Source organism: Poecilia formosa, unplaced genomic scaffold, assembly GCF_000485575.1.
Source record: "Poecilia formosa unplaced genomic scaffold, Poecilia_formosa-5.1.2 Scaffold765, whole genome shotgun sequence".
Lineage (NCBI taxonomy): Eukaryota > Metazoa > Chordata > Actinopteri > Cyprinodontiformes > Poeciliidae > Poecilia > Poecilia formosa.
The window spans coordinates 51,037-75,081 of NW_006800704.1; the positions used below are offsets into that span (position 1 = coordinate 51,037).

Below are 24,045 nucleotides of genomic sequence, written 5' to 3' on the forward strand. Positions count from 1 at the left end.
CATACAAGCATTTCATATTGGTCAAAATCAACAATTATTGATTCGTTTTTTGTTTTAAATATCTGAAATAAAGCCAATCTGGTGTATTTCAGATATTAGTTCCTGTTTTATCTAGTTTTCACTTCACACTGTATTTTTTATTTTTTAAGGAGCTATATGAGACATGGAAGCGAAATCTTAAACTGCTGCTGCGCAAGTTATTCAACAGGTAGTTGCTAGCTAACCAAAGAATGAGTGGGTTGCTAGGTAACCAAAATGTAAGAGAGTGAGTTGATTCCACCGACATGGATTTTTTTTTTAACTCGCAAAAGTATTGCATTCCCTTGCAATAATGTATTGATTAGTTTATGCGACATAAATGAATACTGAAAGTCTTTCCGCTATCTTATAAGGTTTTGGTTTCACCACGTCAATATCTCATTGGTGAATTAAGTTTTACAGGAAGAAGAAGAAAAGAAAAAAGGGAGAGAAAAAAGGACGATTTTTGACATATTTTCATGGGGTAATAAAATCATCTGACAGTCTAGATCGTGTCTTTTTGTGTTTGTAGTCTGAATAGCTAATAAAGGTTATTTCCATGTGCACTACCATCCCAACCTTACAAAACAAATATGAACAATAGATCGATTTTCAATCAGTTTTTTGCACCAGAAAAAAATGTATAAACACGTTTTCACTGAGGTTCTTTGTATAAATATGCAATTTTAAATTGACATCTGTTGTACATAAAATACACACACAACACAACAAAAGAAAAGAAAATGGCGGGCTCCGTACTTTAAGCTGATTTTGACCCTCGGTGCAAAAAGTTTAGAAACCACTGGAGCAATTAATAAGTCGCATTTTACCTACATACCACGAGAGGGCGCTAGAATCATGCAAGTCAAACCTACTGTTGGGAATAAAGAAAGACAACAAAGTAAAGATTAACATAATTACTTAATTTCACCTCCACATATTTAATAAACACGTTTATTTAAATAATTTAGATGTAACATTAAATAAGACCAGATGTTTTTTTTATTTTTTATTTATTTATGTTTTTAAAGTACAAAAAAAAGACATTAAGAGTAATTAATTCGCAGTGCATTGTTAGAATCAGAGATAATCTGTTTTTTGTCTTGATAAAGCTCCTGCCTCTGCTGACTCCTCTCTTGTTTCTCCTCAGATTATGAGTCTCAGAAGAGCGGGACGGATTTTCTGCCTGCACCATTTTTTTCTCCCTCTCCCCCCAGCAGCCCACACCTTTCCTCTCCGCTTCTGCTGCCTATTACTCACCTCGGCTCTGCAGCATCTTCACATGAGTCCAGTCGAGCCGGTTCTGGTTCTGGTTCTGGTGGGGAACATCATGGTTCGAGCGGCGCCTAATTTACTGTGAGGAAAATGAGCGGAATGCGTCGCTTGGAATAAACAAATGGTCGCTACAGATTGCCAGGATTCATGGAGACAACACAAGACTGCGCCTGTCACAAAGTTGTACAAGGTAAGACCGGAGAGACTGAGCATTCACCGGCTGTTCCTGCACCCATTTTGTAAAAACTGACATGTATCAACAAGGTCTGTGAAGCGATTCCCATGCCTTTACTGAAACTTACCCAGAACACCATAAAATACTCATCAATCAGTACTTGCTTCCTCTCGCTAACAGCTAAGACAGAAAATGTAATATAAACAGTCACTTTAGCGTTTAAACAAAATATATTTTGTAATTTTAACGCCAATAATAACAGAAGATCTAGTCATTTCCATTTAAAGTAAACGTCAGGGCCGGTCCAAACCTTTTTGGGGCCCTAAGCAGATTTTCACTTATGGCCCCGTACCAACATGTCAACACCAGACGTTTTATCGTTCCTAATCTGCTGTTTGTGTGTAACATCCCTACTATTATTAGCATAATTTGTAATCAACTTATATCACACTGGTGTTATTATGGCTATTGATTTTAACCTTACAGAAGTAGCAATCAAAATATTTTATATTTGAGATGCAGAGTGGTACTTCAGTGTGCCATGTGTGTAACATATAAGTGAAGGTATCCACCAATGGAACTAGAATTTTTTTAAATCGATAATAAGGAATTATTTACTTAAAACACTCTCATTTGTCATTCTGAAAAGTTGCTTGTAAGTTAGTTTTGTCTTATTTTTGGACTTGGTAAGATGAAATGTTTTTGCAGGGAGCCCACTCTGTTCTAATCACCTGGGGATTTCCTCACCACTGCTGCTCATGTTTTTAGAGTTTGCAACTAAAACAGTGTTTGTTTTGTGTGCTGTTAATTGTTAAACTTTAAATTTTTTTTAATGTTTCCACCAGGGAAAGTCTGGGAGCGTCCCAGGAAAAAATGCCATTCTGGAGGAGAAATACATATATTGGTAAGACACATTTGCTTGTGTTTATTCTGTATTCTGACAGAAATATTCCTGATACGTAGAAATTGTTTGCCGTTATTTGGCTAAACAATTTTAACTTGAAAAATGTAAAAAATATATATATATATAAAGGCTAGTTATAGGAGTGGGCGATGCATAGAATTTTGTCATGATATTTTATGGTTCTATGGTGACAATGATAAAAATCATGATGAAAAACTACTTGTTACGTATTTTTTTAGGTAACCGTAAGACACAGCAAGCATAGCACCTCTTGAAAAATGTTCACCATTATAAATTGACTTCTCCAGGATGCCACTTACTTAAAAAATTTGATTTATATCTGCACACAATGTTGTGATCTGTGTAGTTATTTTTGAAGTTTTTCTGTTTATTAGTCTGTTCCCCTGTGAGTCTCTGTCTTCCCTGTTGATTGTTCCCAGCTGTGTCTCATTTCTTTGATTACCCTCCCAGTGTATTTAGTCCCACCTGTTGTCTTTGTCTCTTCGGATCCTCATCGTGTTTCCCTGTGCCGTCTGTGTTCGTTGTGCTCCCCGTGTTCGTTGTGCTCCCCGTGTTCGTTNTTCGTTGTGCTCCCCGTGTTCGTTGTGCTCCCCGTGTTCGTTGTGCTCCCCGTGTTCGTTGTGCTCCCCGTGTTCGTTGTGCTCCCCGTGTTCGTGTTCGTTGTGCTCCCCGTGTTCGTCGTGCTCCCCGTGTTCGTTGTGCTCCCCGTTGTTCTGTCCCGTGGATTATTGTCATCAAATCATCATCTTCACTTTATCCTGGCCTGCCTGCGTCTTCCCTCACCTCACCAAAACCCACAGATCATGACACACAAAACCTGTGTTTAATCACATTTTCAAATTTACCTATATTTGTTGAACAAATAGTAAAAATATTATTTCCAATAATGTCAGTTTTTTTATATCATTAAAGGAAATTTATCGAGACAGCAATAATTCAAGATTTTCAAAGAAATTTTCACTATAATCTTTTTTTCATGGTATGTTTGCCCAGAATTTCCACAAAAGAATAACTCAAATCAGTTTAAAAAAAAACACTTTATCCCAAACAGAAATTAAATATTGTCATAACTCATATTAACCAGATCACCAGTAGCAGTCAGTCTTCCAGTAAATCTAAAGAAGCCTCTGACTGAAGACTGTAAATGTGGAATATTTTACAACAGGACCAGGAACTATCCACTTTGATTCCTCTGGGACAATTAAAATTATTCTTTTAAGACTTATCTTTTAATTCTTCTAGTTTTAGGAAGAAACTTTGAAGAAATAAAGTCAAAAATGTTTCCAGAAGCATTTATTGCATCATTTCACTGTGACCTGCTCAGACTTGCAGGCATCAAGGGAGTTTCTGTGGAAAAGAAGAGACAAAAATTACAAACTAACCTGAATTAACATAAACTGAATGCATATAAATGTATAGGAGTGAACAAGTGAAGCAGGTTTGTTAATAATTCATCATTGTAGTAACTGACGGCTGATCTCAGTCGATGTGTGAGATCATCTGTCTTGTTGCAGCTTGCTGCAGGTATGTTATACATAATTGAGCAACAGTTTAACCTCGTCTGGACACAGCATGTTTATCTTGTGTGAAATGTTAGATAATGTTCGATAATTCGACTGTAAGGTTGTGGCTGGTGTGTTTCTAACTGGGTTTGTTTACCGTTTAGACGTAATTAAATAAGATGGAGCATGATAATGCCCCTTAAATGAACCTAGAGGGGAATGAATAGTTAACTTTTTACAGAGTTAGTGGGGTAAGATGGGCAGGTAGAGACAAGCTCAAGATGCCACAGGTATTTTCTCACCTTTGTGCTGCCAGATTACTGATGTAGGCCAAGTCATTGAGGCGTCATTTCCAGTGAAAACTGTTAGCTAGGCAGGCTTCATAAAAGCCTCTACAGATAAAACAAAGTGTAATAGATCCATAGACATTGCATCTCTTTTCTGGTTTGGTTTTCATGTCTCAGATGATCAAACAAAAAAATTCATTAGTCTTGATAAATTCCAATTAATGACGTGAAACAAAACTGTGAGTGTTATTGGAAATGTTATTTTTACTATTTTCTCCCAATATGAGTTCCTTCAATCAATGGCCAGTTTTTATTTGACGACATGATAACCAGAATATTTTGAGCTTCATATTTGTTGGTCATGCACCAGATTAAAATTTATTGATTTTCCTCTCAGTTAGAGGGTTTATTGTGGTAAATTTGTTAAATAAAAGGGTTAGAAATGACTAATTTTTGTCATATCTGCTGTGAATCTAACCCAGTTTTCCCATTAAAGTCTCTCTAGGGAGTAATTTCTCTTTATGAAAGTTCATCTCCAGATTTCTTAATCATCATCAGTTACAACAATATGCAAGATATTAAATAATAAATCAGTATGGAGCAAAACCACTGCTGTTCATAGCTGCTCCTACTATAAAGGATAAAATTACATCTAAAAATGCTCCATTGCTTTATGTGAGACGGTTCAAGAGCTGGAGGTGCGACTTAAGTTTTGAAGGACTGGAATATTAAAATTATTAATAAGCTACTGGACAAACACATTTTTCTTCTTCCTCCATGGAAACTGAGCTGCTGAATAATGTTTTATTCTTAAAGCATATGTTGTACTTTGTTAAAAAGTTTGGTAATTTGGGCCAGAAGGTTCCATAAATTCATCTTGGACATTAATATACTTTTCAATAAGCAATTAATCAATTAATCAGATGATAAATTAAAACAAGCTCAATGATTTCCATTTGCCAGATTGTTTTTCTCTCATCTCTCTTTCTACTAAAGATTGGATGACAAAAGTCTTTAGTTTGGTGGTTTGGTCTCAATTAGCCCATTTTTTTGAAGGGTAACCTTGTTTACATTTGTTTTGTTTATTTATTTTGGATATCAAGCATATCTTACATTTCCAATGTGAAATAGATAAGACATTAAAGTTTACTGATATTTATTTAAAACAAGCTTTTATTTCTTGCTGAAAAGTTACTTGTAAGTTAGTTTGGTCTGATTTCAAGTTAATTAAGGTATTTGCACTGGAAACTAGACCAAAAATACTTGGTAAGATTTTGTGGTTTTTGTCAAAAATCATCCAAAACAACAATATTATCATTAATCACAATAATTCAGGGACTATTTATTGTCCAACAAAATGTGTTATTGTGACAGACTCTAAATATGTTCACTGGAAATACTTGGTTCTCTGTGTAATTTCTGACAGTGTGTAAAAATATTAAACTTGTGCCCCTAGGTTTTGTACTTCAGGTTGTATCATTTGTCTCTAAAAGAATAACACTTCAAATCGATTAATCTGGTTATTAATCGATTAATCAGATAAAAATTGGCACATTTTAAAGATTTTTCATTGAACCAGGGAAGCATATTTTTATAAAATGTTAGAAATACATTAAAAGATTTAAGTAAATAAATAAATAAATTCCTTTTTTAAATGAGAAAATAAATGTTTTATTACCTAAAATGCAATAACAAAACTTTTCTTTGGTGAATTTGAGCTAAAACTATTTTAGAGTTTTAGGAAGAACATATTTCCAGATAAGTGTTTTCTTTTATCTTAAATACAAAATGTATACATATTTTATACAGTTTTGGCTTAATTTCTGCTCTGACTCTGTAACTGAATATGTTACTAAATTAGTTTGCGATTATTTCAATAATTGATTAATCGTTTAAGCCCTGAAAATACTAGTGTTTTGAATCAAACTATGTGTTTTGTGACTGCAGAGAAGGAACGCCACGTAAAAGCCAGTGCACGAGAATACAATGAGAAGTTCTCGTACGCTGTAAGTGAAACCTTACAGTTGCTTCAGTCTTTGCTTTTGCCTTTACCCACAGCTGAAGATTTAATCTGTATTGTTTATGTTATTTTGTTGTTGTGCAGAACAATCACATTAAAACTTCAAAATACAACGTCTTCACCTTCTTGCCCATCAACTTGTTTGAGCAGTTCCAGAGGGTGGCGAATGCTTACTTTGTTGTGCTGCTGATCCTCCAGGTAAGGCAGACCTTCTGCTCGTTAGTGGTGTACCACAAGGCTCAACTCTGGATCCCCTCCTATTTAATATCTACATGATAGCTCAGGTTATAACAAGAAAGAAGATTAGCTACCGTAACTACGCAGATGATACACAGATCTACATTATGATGTCACCAGGTGACTCTGAAGCCATCCAATCACAGAACAGATGATCAATGTGTTAATCTGCCAAAACTTAGGTTATAATCTTTGGACGTAAAGCGGAACAAGCTGGCACACACTTTTAATTATTACAGCTGGAAACTAATGATCCAAAATCTGGGTGTGGCGATGGATTCAGACCTGAACCTTCAGAGCCACATAAAGACGGTTACAAAGTCGGCCTTCTAATACCTGGAGAACATTTCCAGGGTTAGAGGACTAATGTGTCAGCGAGATCTAGAGAAACTCATTCATGTCTTTATCTTTAGTCGCATTGATTTCGTCACAGGTCTGCCTAAAAAAATCAGTCTGATCCAGACCCTGCTGCTGGAGTTCTGACTAAAACCAGGAAGATAGAGAACATCACCCAGTTCTAGTCCTTACCCTGGATCTCTAGGTCTTGTATCTTAAAAATCAGTGAAGTTTCTTATCATTTGTCTCTAAAAGAATAACATGTAAAATACAGCATTAAATTAAAAGCCTCTAAGCCTCTAAACTAACAACAGACTTAAAATACTGCTGTTAGTTTATAAATCACTGAACGGCTTAGCACCACAATATCAACCTTCCAGACGTCTCAGTTCTTCTGGTTCTGGTTCTGCTCTGCATCCCCTGAACCAGAACCAAAGAAGCAGCATTCAGCTTCTATGCTCTACAAATCTGGAACAAACTTCCAGAAAACTGCAACACAGCCGAAACACTGAATTCCTTTAAACTAAAATTCCACCTGTTTAGAGTTCTTTTGATTAGTAGTGAGTTGAACATTTATCAACATATTTGATGTGAATTGATGATTTAAGTGATATTTGATGAAATGTAAAGTTTAATGCTTGTTTCATATTGGATGACTGAACTATGTTTTTGTGATGTAAAGCACTTTGAACTGCCTTGTTGCTGAAATGTGTTTAGTTTATAAACTAAACTTGAGATTGGTTGAAACTCTTAAGACAGATTTTCTCTATAGTTAATCCCAGAAGTCTCGTCTCTGTCCTGGTTCACGACCATCGTGCCTTTGGTTTTGGTGCTGGTGATCACAGCTGTCAAAGATGCCACAGACGACTACGTAGGATTACGATTCCCCTCCTCACTCATTATTCATCAACCTCAAAACAATTGCTTTTATTTAAAAAAATAAATCATCTTCTTTTTCAAATTTCAGTTTCGACACAAGAGTGATCGGCAAGTCAACAACCGCCAGTCTCAGGTTCTCATCAGAGGAAGGTACTTCTGGCTGATCCTGTCAGCAATTTTCAATAAAATCCCCAAACAAACAAACCCACTGATTGTGGATTTTATTTGTTTAAGTTTACAGAAGGAGAAATGGATGAACGTTCGAGTGGGAGACATCATCAAACTGGAGAATAATCAGTTTGTTGCTGTGAGTTAAATGCACAAACATTCGATTACTTCCAATTGGTTTTCCAATTACATTTACAAAACATTATCATATTTGCATACATACGACTAGAAATAATTACATTTATTTTTTGGAAACCCATTATTATCCCTAATATAAAGAATCAATGTAATATGTTTTATTTAGCTTTTTGTTTTGTTTTGTTTAAATAAGATTAATTTTATATATTCAGAAGCATTTGTCTGTAAAACTGCTGAATTTAATCAATTTAGTTCTGAGTTTTTTCACTTTTAAATGCCACAGTTTGTTTTAAAATTGGTTATTTTGTATGAAGTGAACAGGAATAATTAAATACAAACTAAACGTATAAAAGGTGGTACGACTAATTTAAAAACATGTAAAAATTATTAAAATAACTAAGAATCCACAGAGTGAAATGATCAGTGCAGGTTTATTAAAAATAATTATTTGCTGCCAAAGTTCCAGTAAAAATGTAATTTTCATAAAAATGTTGCAACATGTTTATATTGGGTGAAGTACCTAAAAAATGTACTTAAGTAAAAGTATCACTACTTCAACATATTTCTACTCAAGTAAAAGTAAAAAATATCCATCCAAGAGTAAAAACGTATTTTGGTAAAAATGTGACTCCAGTGGTGAGTAACTAACCAAATTATCAACCATTTAATATTTAAAATTACATCAGACAGTTCAAAATATAAAGTTTTAACTAGTTACATTTACTGAAATTTCTTGGTATTTTAATGACAAAAATGACAATAATTCATATAAGTAGCAAACAATAAAATCAGGCCATTTTTTCCCCCATATCTGTTTCTTTCAGTAAAAAAAAGTGTTTGTTTTTTATCCAGTGGGTGAAAAAATCCAGAAATTTTACTCAAGCGGAAAAATACTTCACAATAAAATTTCTCAAGTAAAAGTAAAAAGCACAGCAAAAACACGCCTAAAGGTGAATTCTTTCTAAAACGTTACTCAAGTAGATGTGACTTACCTGGGTATCCCCGCAGGCCGACATCCTCCTCCTGTGCAGCAGTGAGCCTTATGGCCTTTGCTACATCGAGACAGCAGAGCTGGACGGGTGAGAGCTGCACCAGTTTTACTAAATATCATCAGAAAATCCAAACTGAGCTGGACCGACGTTTGTGTTTGTGAAGCGAAACTTACAGATTGTCGTTTTCCCTCCAACAGGGAAACAAATCTGAAAGTCCGCCAGGCCTTGAGTGTGACCTCAGATTTGGGAGACATTTCAAAACTGATGGACTTTGATGGTGAGATGCTGCAGAGTGTTTGCCCTGTTAATGCACACCTGTCACTTGTTTTGGGTTTAAAAATGAGGGAAATTTTACGCTTCCCACTGAAAGTCCAGCCTCCCTCACATTTTAACACAGGAAATCTATTCTCCCATATTAGCATTAATACGGTAAAATACAGATTTTACCGATATATGCAGTACAATACACACACAGAATTATATATCTATATATAGTAAAATTCTGTAGTTGCCATAATTTTACTAAATACGATAAAATCCGTATTCCTAAAAGTAATTTTTTGTCCCAAAATGTTACATTCGCCGTTTTGACTAGTTACATTTACCATATTAATACATATATACAATAAAATTCTGTGCCTGCCATAATTTTACCATATTTATACGCCAATGTTGAGGCACAGAAATGCTTTCTTAAATTTATTATATTATGATACGTGAAGTTTACAGGACAATTTTAATACAGGAGGACGGAGGGAAAGACGGGTAGAATATGATACTTCCCCGACCAGAACAAGAGACTTGGCCTGTATCTTAATGTTTTTGCGAGATCATTTCCTTTTGTTTTGTTGTTTCTCCTCAGGAGAAGTCATTTGTGAACCGCCGAACAACAAGCTGGATAAATTTACAGGAACGCTGCACTGGAGAGACAATAAATACTCTCTGGACAATGAAAAATTGCTCCTGCGCGGTTGTGTTCTCAGAAACACTGAGTGGTGCTTCGGCATGGTCATATTTGCTGGTATTATTAATCAATATTTAATGATTTCAGCCTCCGTATCGCTGAGCTTTGTCTCAATATTTGTTGTTTATCAGCTTTTTATTTCTGCTTTTATCAGGGCTGCAAACCAAGCTGATGCAGAACTGTGGGCGGACTAAATTCAAACGGACCAGCATCGACAAACTTATGAACACACTGGTTTTATGGGTAAGAAGTTGCTTTTCTTTGTATAAAACATTTTGTTTTGTCGCTTTATTTTTTGAGAGTCAGATAAATGTTTTACTTATAAAGTAAATAATAGTTAATCTTCTTTCCTTGTAAAAAATGTTGCTGTAAATCTGTGGTTACACCAACGGCTGACAGTCGTTATGATTAACGGCTGATATCCATCACCGCCGTATCTTTCCTCATTACAAGTTATGAAATGACAAGTTTGGTTTCTATCCTTCTGTTTATGCAGCGGACCCATTTTTAAAGTGAAATCAACTGAATAAAAGTGACATTAGGGTATCTGCTGCCTGTTTTTGACATTCTTTGACGGAGCGCGGTGGACGGAGTTCTGGAGAGCGTGACGTCAAACGGTCAATACTGTTTCTCTTTTCAGATTTTTGCCTTCCTCATCTGCATGGGAGTGATTTTGGCCATAGGAAACACCATTTGGGAGACTTGTGTGGGCAGAAAGTTTGAGCTGTTTCTACCATGGGACGAGTTTCAGAGCAGCGCCGTTTTTTCTGGCTTCCTCACCTTCTGGTCCTACATCATCATCCTCAACACTGTTGTCCCCATCTCCCTGTATGTCAGGTAAAAGCAAACAACCTGTTTTCCTTCTAGATGCTGTAATTTATCAGCTCGCTTATGACAGTTTGCAGAACACCACATGTTTTTTCTCACTCGTTCCTTCAGTGTGGAGGTCCTGCGGCTCGGTCACAGTTTCTTCATTAACTGGGACCAGAAGATGTACCACAACGCGAGCGACACGCCGGCCGAGGCTCGCACCACCACCCTGAACGAGGAGCTCGGACAGGTCGAGTTCATCTTTTCTGACAAGACCGGCACGCTGACGCAGAACATCATGGTGTTCAGCAAGTGCTCCATTAATGGGCAGACGTACGGTAGGAGTGAGGCTCTTTGATTTTACCGATATATGCGATATAACAAATAAAAACAAGTGGCCATATCATTAAAAATAGACGTTAATATTTTTAAACATTGCAAAAATACAAAATTATACCAAGTATTTTTAGTCTAGTTTCTAGAGTTAATATCTTAGTTCGCTTGAAATAAAACAAAACGAACTTGAAAGAAACTTTTCAGCAAGAAATATGAGTTTTTTTTAAGTCAATAATTAATATTGATGAAAAAGATTAGTTATAAGTGAAATAATCACCCAGTGGAACAAGACATTTTAACTTATAATATGGGAAAATGTCGTGTTCCTCTGGCAGATTATTTCACTTAAATACTTGGTAAGATTTTGTGTTTCTGCATTCGAACCACACATAGGATCTTACATTTATAAACATTATGCCTGTCACAATATATCAGTCAATGATGAATTCAATCAAACTCAATAATTTCCATTTGGATGGTTTATCGTTTTTCTCTTTTCTCTCTTTCTTCCAAAAACTGGATGATAAGTTTTCATTTTGGTGTTTTGGTCTCAACTAGCCGTTTTTTTTAAAGGACAGTTTTATTTACAGAGACTTAATAGTTCATTTTATTTGTTGTTTATTTATTTTAGTTATTTAAAATGTCTTCTAATACTAAATGTCTATTAGAATTTAAATTTTATTAACTTTTGAGAATGTGTTTTTGTAATTTTTATTCCATTGCCATTATATCACTTGAAAATTGTCTCAAAACAATATTATCATTTATCACAATAACTTCTGGGACTATTTACTATCCAGCAAAATTTGTTACTGTGACAGGCCTGCAAATATTCCTGTTTTAAAAAATGCAACAATAAAAGCACTTGTTGTTTTTTTTATTTATTTATGAGCCGTTTGACTTTCTTATTCATTGATTGCAGGAAGATTAGTGCAACTAATTAAGTGAGATATAATTTAGTTAATGTCGATGGAAAAACATTTTCCATCTCCTGTTATTTATTTTGTAAATAAAAATCTGATTGTGTGAAATTAAACCACTGTAATGTTCATTCAACAGACAATCAAGAACCTTTTCAGGCTTATTTGGAGTTATTAAGTTTTGTCAAGATGCTAAATGTTTGAATTTTTTCATTTTTTTCTCAAGGTGATGTCTACGATGAATTCAACCAGAAGGTGGAAATTACAGAGGTATGTTCGATTTAACTCCTTTATGTTTATTTACTATTTATTTTAAAGTTATGTTCTTTCATAATTGCATATGAAAAAATGGTACAGTCCTGTTAAAAAGCCTGTTTTATTAAAAAATAATTTCAGATCTTCAGTACAACTCAACTGAAAAAAAACAAATCATTCACTAAAGAAATCTTCTACGGGGAGAAAATAGAAAATACATAAACGATTTGACTGCAGAAGTGTCCCGTTAACTTAAAATAGTAGTTTATTACAGCTAAATCTTCTTGGATTGTAGTTTCTCATCATGACACATCTTGACTTGGACATTTTTTCCCATCTATTTTTGGTCCAAATCTGTGATACTGTGAGAACATTTCCTTTGCACAACCTTCTTCTGACTTTAGACTTCTTTTGTTGAGATTTTTTAAGCCGCTTTGATTCAATGTCATGCTGAAAGACGAAGTTCATCATAAAACTGACAGTTTTGTGCCATAGGTGTCTGGTATGGTGGCTCAGAAGGGTCGATAAAATACAAATACTGTACCAACAAAAAGGACAACTTCTGAAACGGTATTTGTTTGTATTTTAAATCTATATGCTAAATTTAGCTCATGTAGTTTAATCTACATTAAGTCATGTAGATTTCAGACAATAACTGAAGCTCTGTTTGGTCATAAAATGCCTTAACAGCTAAAAACTACGGTCTACAAATAACTGCAGTCTAACTTACCCACCTGATGAGTGGGCACTGGTGACAAATCCACTCTTCTTATCAAGACACCCACACCGTTCAGAATCACTGTTTTCACAAACTAAAGTGTCATCTGATGCTTCCAAATAAAAAAACTCCTCTTGATGTGCAGAGTAATAAAATTATGATTTTCTGCTGTGCATAAAGTTAAGGAAGTGATTTAACGTCCAGAAATCAAATATTTCACTAAATTGTGGCAGCAGCTTTTCAGGCTTTACTTGAGACTGTAAGTTATATTTGGATGTTTATCAACATATTTTTCTCAGCTCTGATATATTTTTGTTGTTGAGCTCATATCTCTATTTATTCAGTAATTAGGCAACAAAAATATATTTCAATTAAAATATTGCTTAATTTGCCAATTATATGGCTTTCGAATACATATGTGGATGCAAGGCGACTGAAGATGGCTCCAAAAGCAGGAAGTGGACTATAGGGCAGGGCATTCTGGGTAAATACAACCAAAACAACGCTCAAGTCAAGAGCTAGCAGGAGAAACGGCTCGCCGTCTTTGGCCAAAGACAAAAGAGAAATCCTAAAACCGCAAAAATCTGACGCTACTCCATTTTTGTTTACATTTTGGGAAGAAGGAAGTTGCGCTCATCTCTTCTTCAGAAATTTTCATGTTGTTTCCTTTAGTGGTTCTTGGTGCAGCGCCCCCACAGGGGGGAAGGGAACAGGTTTTTCAAACAGTTTGGTTGGTTTCACACGGTGCAGTGTGAAAGCAAACTGCAGCAGCTGAAAATGTAACAAATGCTGCAATTTTGGCCCCAAATTGAACCGAATCTGCCAGGCTATCAGGTGAAAACACTTAGTAACCCGTCTCAGTTTAGTTTATCCCATTGCTTCTCTAACAAATGTCATTTTTATTCCTGAAATAAGTTGACGATAACCGTCTGTATCCTCAGAAAACGGCGTGCGTAGACTTTTCCTTCAACCCGCTCTGCGACAAAGCCTTCAAGTTTTACGACTGCAGCCTGGTTGAAGCCGTCAAGCAGCAGGAATCTGCAGTGCAGGACTTCTTCAGACTGCTGGCTCTGTGCCACACCGTCATGCCAGAGGAGAAGAGTGAAGGTAAAGCTACACACACCTGTCAGTTATATCGTCCAGGACATTTTCCTCTGATCACTATTTCTGTTTAAATGAAGGGAATCTGGTGTACCAGGCCCAGTCACCGGATGAGGGAGCGTTGGTAACCGCAGCACGAAACTTTGGGTTTATCTTCCGGGCTCGAACTCCAGAAACCATCACGCTTTGTGAGATGGGAAGAGCGGCTACCTACGAGCTGCTGGCCATACTGGACTTCAACAACGTGCGCAAGAGAATGAGTGTCATTGGTTAGGTCTTTACGTATAATAGCACTAGAAGTCAACATGACTCCACTTTTCTTTTTAGCAGACTGAAAGAAAACTGCTCGCTTTGTCTTTTATTACCTGTGACTTTTTGTCTACTTCACATGTGTTAAACTCAAGACCCAGGCCAAATTTGGCTCGCTCTAGCCATCTATGTGACCCTTTGGACTCCAGAGAGACGCATAAATAACTTACATTTAACTTAACAGTTGTGTGCTTAAATATTATTGTATCGATCAAATTAAAGCAGGTTTTATCTGCCAAATTGCACCAGTCTCTCCAGCTTTTTGCGATCATGAAAAATCAACAGATTCCCCCGAATGAAGGATGAGGCTTCACTGATGAACAGTGAGATTTAACGGAAATAAAACCCTAGTTTCACAATAAGAGCTGTATGTACACACAAAAAGAAACGCACTCTTACAACCTTAACATTCATACCATAAAAAAACTAAAAATATCTGATATAATCTTAAAACTGGACACTAGTTTTTGTATACAATGAAACACATTCACAGTTTTAGACGTTCAATGCTAAAGACATACTTGTTTACAACATAAACATGCAGTTTAATGGGTTTTATCAATAAATTCTGGCACAACCGGCCCTTTAAGAACGTTCACGACCGTGAGACGGCCTAAAATGAAAATGAATTTGACATTCCTGATCTACTTATTTGTTGTCCTAGCTTATGTGATTTTTTTAAAGCCCTTTTTTTTGTTGCTTGGTTTGTTTTCTGATCCAGTGAGGAATCCCCAAGGTCAGATTAAACTATACTGCAAAGGAGCCGACACGATCATCTTTGACCACCTGGATCCGTCCAGCGAAGACCTCATGTATGCTACCTCAGAACACCTCAGTGTGAGTTTTACTTCAGCGATTCAAGGAGAACTATCATGCAAAATTCATATTTTGTATGTTTTTATGCTTCCATTTGGGTCTCTGCTGCTTCTAAAACCAGCAGTAGCGCTTAAAAAAACACTCAGATGTTTTTTAGGCAATAATTTAATATTTTTTGGTGTCTGGAAGATGAGCCATTTCAAAAACCCTCAGAATGTCAGCACCTAGAAACCCCAGCTTAGCCCAGCTTGTTACCTAGCAACCCCAGCAGAATTCCACCTGTTACTTAGCAACACAAGCTGAACTCCAGCATGTTTGGTCAGCGGAATTTACTGCTCGAAAAGACAAGTGTTTTGTTGTTGACTTACCATTCAGAAACCACTTGCTGCATTCTTGTTGGTTGTGCAGGAGGCTCCACTTCTGCTTTTCAAAGATGTACAGTTGAATAATTGTGCATCTGTTTCTTGCCATTTTCACATGAGTGTTTTATTTTAATTTATGTGTTTATTTATTTGATCTGACTCATTATTTTAGCCAGGATGACGTACCATCATTTTAACATGCAGAAAAAATATTTATAAACCTGAAAAAGAAGCATCCAAAGGGTTATAGATTATGGATTATAGTCTGACTCAACAGATTTAAGTGACAAAATGCATCTGTGTACTTTGAGTTCTCCTGCAGCAGCTGAACTAAACTGGATCTATGTGGTTCTTTTTGAACATTTTTTTTAATTTACACCTGTCCAGATTGTATTACCATTTTGACTAAAGAACACAAAAGAGCAGTGCTGCAGCTTTGATTGCTTTTTAAAAACTCAAGTGTTCTGCTTGATTAGCTGACTGACTTTTTAAACTTTCTCCGGAGCTGTTGATTGTGTTCATTTCCTCACAGGAATTTGCAGGAGAAGGGCTTCGAACTCTAGCTCTTGCCTACAAAGACCTCAGTGAAGAATATTATCAGATGTGGCAGAAGAAGCTTCACTACGTGAGCACTGTGATTGAGAATCGTGAAGAGCAGCTGGCTGCTCTCTACGAGGAAGTCGAGCAAGGCATGAAGGTAAAACTGGCGTCCTTTTTGTTTGCACCGTTGAAGCGATGAATCTTACCTAACAGCTGCAGACTGACTTCTGACTTGGTTCAAGCTTCTTGGAGCCACAGCGATAGAGGACAAACTTCAAGAAGGAGTTCCGGAGACAATCGCCTGTCTGAATCTAGCCGACATCAAGATCTGGGTCCTAACAGGGGACAAGCTAGGTAGCTAACAAGTGAAGAAATCTGGATGATGAGTAACTGCTAACATGCTGTGGGGAGTTTCAGATCTGTGAACTGTGTTGTTCTAGAGACGGCGATGAGCATCGGTTACTCCTGCAACATGCTGCGGGACGACATGAATGAGGTGTTTGTCATCTCTGGGCCCACGCAGCTGGAGGTGCAGCAGCAGCTCAGGTAAACACACCACATTAACGCAACGGTTTTCAGCCTGTCGCGCTAACGGGCTGAAATAAGATTACTATTGTTATAATAAAATTACTTGAGTAATAAAAGAGATTGTGAAATATCACTACTCTTGGAAAAAAAATTCAGGATTTTCTACCCAGTGAAGGAAAAACAAACATATTTTAGCCAAAAATTCACCAGACACATATATACAACTGCAGAGTTCCTGTTAGTTTTATAAGTTTTTTACTGAAAGAAACTGATTTGGAAAAATTTTCTTTGGCCTGATTTTGTTATTTTTTGTTACTTATTAAATTATTATACGTTTTTTCCTTTTTTCTAGCAATAAGTTAATGTTTTCTGATGTCTGGAGAACGAGCCGGTTCAAAAACATCCAGAATCTAACATCACAAAGCTGCAGGAACTGCATTGTTACCTAGCAACCCCAGCAAATCCCAGCAACCCAAGTGGAACTCCAACACGTTTGCCCAGCTGTTTCTACCTCTGTACAATGGCTACTGGAAAAGTCAAGTGTTTTCTTGTTGACTTACCATCCAGAAACCACTTGTTGCACTCTCTTGTTGGCTGTGCAGGAGGTGCTACTAATGCTTTTCAAAGATGGACAGTTGTATAATTGCGCATCTGTTTGCAGCCATTTTCACGTGCAAGTGTAAACGTTGAGTCGGGCGGCTGGGCAGCAGCAGCTTATTTAGACTTAAAGAGACAAGAGGCCCTAAAAAGAGCTCATTTTAAAAGGAGCTCAAAACTAAAATGTCATTGTGTTAGAGTGATTTTGTAATGTAATAAACCTGTTTTTTATAGGCCTAACATGTTGAAGCATGTCTGTCCTCTCTCCTTAGGAACGCTAAGGACAACATCCTCGGCCTGAGCCGGATGAGCAGCACAGGAGACGTCGAGAAAGACGACATGTTGGCAGAAGATTCAGTGTTTGAAGAAACGATTATTTCCGAGTATGCCTTGGTCATCAGTGGTCACAGTCTGGTGAGACGTAATCAGTTTGGCTTTTTTTTTTTTTTTTCATTTTGTTTTGGGCACAGCAGGTGTTAAACCATTAACCATAAACACCTTAGATGGGTAGTAACTAGTTACATTTACTCAATTACATTTACTTGAATAACTTTTTTGAAGAAATTTACTTTTTGGAGTATTTTTACTTCTGCTCAAGTAATTTTATTACGAAGTATCTCTACTCTTACTAGAGTAACATTTCTGTATTTTCTACTCACTGAATGAAAAACAAACATGTTTTAACCCAACATTCACCAAACACACACCTGCCGTTTTTGTTAAAGTTTTATAAATTTTCTTTTGCCTGGTTTCATTTTTTTGTTACTTATATGAATTATTGTCATTTTCATCCTTAAAATAAAATTTCCACTTAACTTTATACTTTGGTCTGTCTGATGATGTCATTTTTAAATATTAAATGATTGATAATTTTATCAGTTACTGAGGACTTGAGTTGACTTTTTACCAAATTCTTTTTACTCGAGTTAAAACTTGTTCAAGTGGTGCTACTCTTACTTACTTTGGTTGTCTTTCTGCTGAATGTTGCATCTCTCTTCACCTGCTGCCGACTAAATAAAGTCTAATTAGCAGAAAGCTGCTGGCCTGCTGACGGCCATCGGCTTCATTACGGGTTTTCATTAACATCCATTTCCTCACCGCCTGCAGCCGGATGGGAAACTTTTTACCACTGCTGCCTCAGCAGGGCCGTTTTTTCAGCACCGCCGTGGGACGGTGTGTTAATCAGGTGATGTATGTGTTCGGCCCGCAGGCTCACGCGCTGGAGCCCCAGCTGGAGCACACGCTGCTGGATCTGGCCTGTTTGTGTAAAACGGTCATCTGCTGTCGGGTCACGCCGATGCAGAAAGCTCAGGTGGTGGAGCTGGTGAAGAGGCACAAGATGGCCGTCACGCTGGCCGTGGGGGACGGCGCCAACGACGTCAGCATGATCAAAAGTGAGTAAAGGCCGGTGCCGATGGTTCAAAATTAAACCTTTTGTTTTGACCTTCTCACTTTGTTTTCTGAAAAATACAGGAGAGGATTATTAAGAATCTGACTTTAATCTCAGGGTTTTTTTTTTTACTTTAATCTCTGAATTTTGACTGTTTTGATTTTAAGCTTTGGAGATCAAAAGTCAGAATTCTTAAAAAACATTTTCCCATGTTTTAAGTGAAATAATCTGCCAGTGGAACTAGTATTTTTTTCACCAGTATTAAGGAGTTGTTGATTTAAAACAAGCTCCTAAATCTTGCTAAAAAAAAAAGTTACTATTAAGTTACAGTAATTTTGTCTTATTTCAAGTGCACTATGATGTTTGTACTAAAACTAGACCAAAATTACTTGGTAAGATTTTATGTTTTTGCAGTGTCTGATAATTCATTATTCATATTTCACTAAAACCAGGCAAACCAATCAAACTACAAACCAACAGACAATTAATAAAACAACTTCTTTGCTTTTATTAATAATTAGTGAAAATGTGCAAACATTTTATGACTTGAACATGTTATAATCTCATTATGTGTTCCAACGGTTTTATTAAAAGCAGTCCTACATTGTGTGTCCCCAGTTGTAGGCGTGAGCTTTTTAATCCTAAATATTGCCTTTAACATGTGTGATATTCCACATTATGACCCACATTATGCTTTTCCTTGTGCTGCGTCAGCCGCCCACATCGGCGTGGGCATCAGCGGACAGGAGGGGATGCAAGCTGTTCTGGCCTCAGATTACTCCTTCGCTCAGTTTCGGTACCTGCAGAGGCTGCTGCTGGTGCACGGGCGCTGGTCCTACTTCCGAATGTGTAACTTCCTGGCCTACTTCTTCTACAAGAACTTTGCCTTCACACTGGTCCACTTCTGGTACGGCTTCTTCTGTGGTTTCTCAGCACAGGTGAGAAAACTGCCGTTTACATCAAAATATATGACCAGTTTTATTTTAAAAAATGTATTTAATCTCCTTTTTCCCTCAGACTGTGTACGACCAGTGGTTCATAACCCTCTTCAATATTGTTTATACATCACTACCAGTTCTGGCAATGGGACTTTTTGATCAGGTATTGTTAGAAAACATGGAATAAATAATAAACATAAACTTCCATATGATAGTATCCTACTGTAATGGAAGATGAATACATTTTACAGTGGTTGCCATACAAATTGAAGGTGCTGTATATCTTAAGGCAGGGATGTCCAAATGTGGGCCGGGGGTCACTGTTGACAACGGTTCTTGTTGCTGAAAATATAATCAACTTGAGAAATGTTTTCTTTTTTTATTTGGCAAACTTGTAGAACTCCTTTTGTTTAGTTTGTTTAGAAAATACAAACTGCTAATTTAATTAAAACATTGTTAATTTCGCTGGTAAAAATAAAAAGGAGATTTTTTTTTCTGCATTTTTAATGAAAAGGAAAGGTATTGAAATGTTCTGGTTCCCAGAGTACTTGCAGTTTGACATTTTTGGCCTTCATGCCAAAAAGTTTGGACACCCCTGGCTTAAGCTGCGCCTTTTTGAATTAAAAAAATTATGTCCACAGTTTGTCAACTTCCTAATTCTTCTAAAACTTTTGTCTTTTCAAGACACTGTCAGGCCATCCAGGTGAATATTGGGTTATGCTGCCCTGTTTTACTATTTTAAATAACAAACCTCCTTGATATTTAAAATATATAACCTCACCACAATAAATGTAACTAATCTGAACCCATATGCTACAACTAATACTAATTTACTCACTATGTGTTATCTCCAACTAACCATTTGTCTTGCTAACCCTGTAGGTATTAGACTGTAGTAATCAGGAACTGCTTAACTTATCTAGTTACCAACTTATTTCTGCCAGGACGTCAACGACCAGAACAGCCTTCGCTACCCGAGCCTGTACAAACCGGGCCAACAGAACCTGCTCTTCAACAAACGGCAGTTCTTCCTCTGCACGCTGCAAGGCATGGTGACATCCTTTCTGCTTTTCTTTATTCCCTACGGAGCGTTCTCCGTCATGCTGAAGGACGACGGCTCCGACTTCTCCGACCAGCAGGCGTTTGCCGTCACCATAGCAACGACATTAGTCATTGTTGTGAGTGTTCAGGTGAGTCTCTGAGCAGACTGAACTGTAATAATAACCAACACTGTACATTAAAGGGGATTTTGCACATTTTTATATTTCCATTTGGATTTCTACTCCTTCTACCAACGGCCCAATTAGAAAAAACACCCAGCTGTTTTTGAGCAATAACTTAATGTTTTTTGGTGTCTGAAAAATAAGCCGTTTCAAAAGCCTTCCAAGTGTAACTTCACATATCAGGACCTAGCAACCCCAGCCCGTTACCTAGCAACCCCAGTGGAGTTCCACCCGTCACCTAGCAGCGTCCCAAACAGAGCTCCGGTCCATCCTGTTTGGCAGTCCTGCTGCTGGAAAAGTTGGACTTACCATCTACCATAACTTCTTTGAAGAATTTTCCCTTTGGGATCAATAAAGTATTTTCAAATTATATTGAACTGAATCTGTTGGCACCCATTTTCATGTGTGAGTGTAACTGTTGAGTTGGCCAGAAGCAACTTATTTGGATTTAAAGTGACAAGAGGTCCTAAAGCAGCTCAAAATAGGCCAGCTGAGCAGGCTAAAATCTCACTATTTAAGAAAAAATGTTTTGCATCACCCATAGATCTATCCTAACCTCTTAAATGTGTGATGTCTTTGTTATTAGATTGGACTGGATACACACTACTGGACCGCAGTCAATCATCTGTTCATGTGGGGCAGCCTGATCGTGTATTTTGCCATTCTGTTTGCAATGCAAAGTGACGGCCTGTTTGGCATCTTTCCGAGTAATTTCCCATTTATTGGTGAGTTTGGCTCAATACGTTTAAAAACAAAAGACTGGTGGAAACGAAGCAGAAGGAATTTCATATTGCTGTTTTTCCACAGGCACGGCTCGTAACTGTCTCTCGGAGAAGAGCGTGTGGTTGGTCATCCTGCTCACCACTGTGGTGTGCATTTTGCCTGGCTTAGTCGTGAGCTTCCTGAGAGTCGACCTCTTCCCAACTCTAACAGACAAGGTGCAGGAACAGTGAGGGTTTCTACACAGTCAGTATAGAAGATGCTGTAAAATCTGACCATCTTAGGGGAATTAAGAGATCGCTGGTTTGTCTTCACAGGTTCGTCATTTGCAGCAGTCCAGAAAGAAACAAAGGCCTCAGGAACAGAACCTGAGGCGAGTCCGCCGGACCAGTTCCCGCCGCTCTGCCTACGCCTTCTCCCACCAGCAAGGCTATGGAGAGCTGATCACCTCAGGCAAAAACATGAGAGTGAGCACACTATCTTCCACTCACTCCCTGGAAAGAATAGCACAGAGCTCCAGCTGGATAGAAAATATACTGAAGAGGAAGAACGAAGTCTCAGCAGAACCAGCAGAGAGCCATAAAGCAGACAGGCTGAAGTAACACAAAAGGATTCAAGTGCCTAACCAGAGTATTAACACCCATTTCAACTTCTCACATTTTTGTTATGTTACAAGTACAAACTTTAATTTTAGTAGGATTTTATATTGTTGGCCAAAAGCCACGGTGGAAGGAAATTTATATGCGTCATTATTAAAACGTTTTACAAATAAAAATCTGGAACAGTTTGGCATGTATTTCTATACAGTCAACACCATAGATTATAACCTTTTGTTACAATCACAGGTCCAAGTCTTTTGGAGCATATTACTACCAGCCTTGAGATTGAAATTTTTGACTGTTGTTCCTTGCAAAATAATTGAAGTGGACTGAGAGCATCAATCCAATAGGCAGTTCTAACATACGAGCATGCTTTCATTTAAGATATTACATTGTTTTTCTAAAGGTTTTCCTGAAGTTGAGTTGAGTAGAAAGGGATCACATAGTAGATCAAAAACTGTAGAAATGTTACATGAAATTCATAAAGGATGCATTTTTGTGTGCTTAACTACATACTATTAGACTACAAAATTCAAGTGTATTATGTACGCTTGTGTTTTTCCAAAATCCTGTAAGTTTGTTTTGTAATTTCTGGAATATTTTGACTTGTTGATTGGATGAAAGCGATTTGTCTGGCAGTAGGGTTCATTTCCATACGATTTAGGTTTTGATAATAGCTGTTTGGAGTGAAAAAGTTATGAAATTTTTTGGCCTTCTTGGTGTTCCGTACATGAAGAGCAGGAGCGTCATAGTGGAACACATTTAGCAACTAAGTGTGAGATATATACACTCAACAGCGCTGGTTATTGCTTACATATGTAATCCTTCTTTTTTTGCCTCAGGTCCAGCAGGTTGACTTCACAACAAACACACTCAGGTTCACCGTATTTACTCTAACAAAAGAGAAAATAAAGTTGGTGGTTAATCTCAGTCCAGCAGCTTCTGAGCCTATAGATAAAATAAAATAAATTACCCTTAACAAACTAATGGTTCTCAGTGAGGAGCTGACAGCAGATAACAGTAATAGAATTAAACACAGTCAAAATGCACATTACTTATGGTAATGACAGTCAAAAAACATACAAAATATGGCAAAATTGTACATTAAACCCTGTATGTGACTAAATTAGTCTAAAATATGTGTTAAAATTGAATACTTGCAGAGAAAAAAGCAGAGCTGAACCTAATAAATACCGCAGTTACAGAATGTCAACAGAAAAAAAAAAGGGTGCCAAACTGTCAGTTACCGGTTGCCACGGTAACCACCAACCGTCACTCTGGCTGGGCTGGGCAATATGGACTTAAAGTTACATCACAATATTATGTGGTACTATTCCAATAATGATAAAAGTGATCATAAAAACTCTTTCTTAGTTATTTTTTAGCTAACTGTAGCACAATGACCTGACCATGGCAGAGAAATTATAGCGCCACAAATGCAAATAATGCTCTTAAAAAACAATATCAGTTTTTTAATATGCTTCTTTAGGACATCAATCAAGAGCTGTTGCCTTGCAGCAAGAAGGTTCTGGGTTCGATTCCCAGCCCGGGTCTTTCTGCATGGAGTTTGCATGTTCTCCCTGTGCATGTGTGGGTTTTCTCCGGGTACTCCGGTTTCCTCCCACAGGCCAAAAAAATGACTGTCAGGTTAATTGGCCTCTCCAAATTGCCCCTAGGTGTGAGTGTGTGCATGGTTGTGTGTTTCTGTGTTGCCCTGCGACAGACTGGCGACCTGTCCAGGATGACCGCCTCTCACCCGGAACGTTAGCTGGAGAGGCACCAGCACCTCCTGACCCCACTGAGGGACAAGGGTGTAAAGAAGATGGATGGATGGACGGATGGATGGAGGACATGAATCACATAAAGGAGTGTGATTTGTATCTCTAAACTACACACAGTAACTGCATTTAATTATATATTTAAATGTATTGATATTTACTGGTATTATAATTGAACAAACAGTGGAG

The 24,045-nt window shown here is 37.3% G+C and overlaps 1 protein-coding gene across 2 annotated transcripts; it reads left to right on the forward strand.

Annotated features, from left to right (window-relative positions):
* The first annotated feature begins 748 nt into the window (after positions 1-748).
* atp8b4 (ATPase phospholipid transporting 8B4) lies at positions 749-23,117 on the forward strand. Of its 2 annotated transcripts, XM_007543111.2 has the most exons (28): positions 749-1,483; positions 2,314-2,372; positions 6,130-6,188; positions 6,287-6,400; positions 7,548-7,646; positions 7,743-7,804; positions 7,889-7,961; positions 8,969-9,039; positions 9,150-9,229; positions 9,815-9,973; positions 10,071-10,159; positions 10,557-10,753; positions 10,856-11,064; positions 12,209-12,252; positions 13,897-14,062; positions 14,137-14,325; positions 15,087-15,202; positions 16,076-16,240; positions 16,326-16,437; positions 16,524-16,629; positions 17,481-17,622; positions 18,419-18,602; positions 19,313-19,536; positions 19,616-19,699; positions 20,481-20,726; positions 21,346-21,484; positions 21,567-21,697; positions 21,797-23,117. In XM_007543111.2, the coding sequence occupies exons 2-28, from the start codon at positions 2,342-2,344 to the stop codon at positions 22,079-22,081; spliced, it is 3,576 nt and encodes a 1,191-aa protein (XP_007543173.1). In that variant the 5' UTR covers positions 749-1,483; positions 2,314-2,341; the 3' UTR covers positions 22,082-23,117. The 2 variants fall into 2 exon arrangements, with proteins under 2 accessions (XP_007543173.1, XP_016522152.1); XM_016666666.1 differs by lacking the exons at positions 749-1,483; positions 2,314-2,372; positions 6,130-6,188; positions 6,287-6,400 and having other exon boundaries at positions 7,632-7,646; positions 7,896-7,961.
* Positions 23,118-24,045: the final 928 nt, after the last annotated feature.

Excerpts from the sequence above, each read along its gene's own strand:
- atp8b4 (XM_007543111.2), top strand. The coding sequence starts at position 2,342 with ATGCCATTCTGGAGGAGAAATACATATATTG. Across the intron at positions 14,326-15,086 it reads CAAGAGAATGAGTGTCATTG|TGAGGAATCCCCAAGGTCAG; the intron begins GTTAGGTCTTTA and ends TTTCTGATCCAG. Across the intron at positions 16,241-16,325 it reads AAGTCGAGCAAGGCATGAAG|CTTCTTGGAGCCACAGCGAT; the intron begins GTAAAACTGGCG and ends ACTTGGTTCAAG.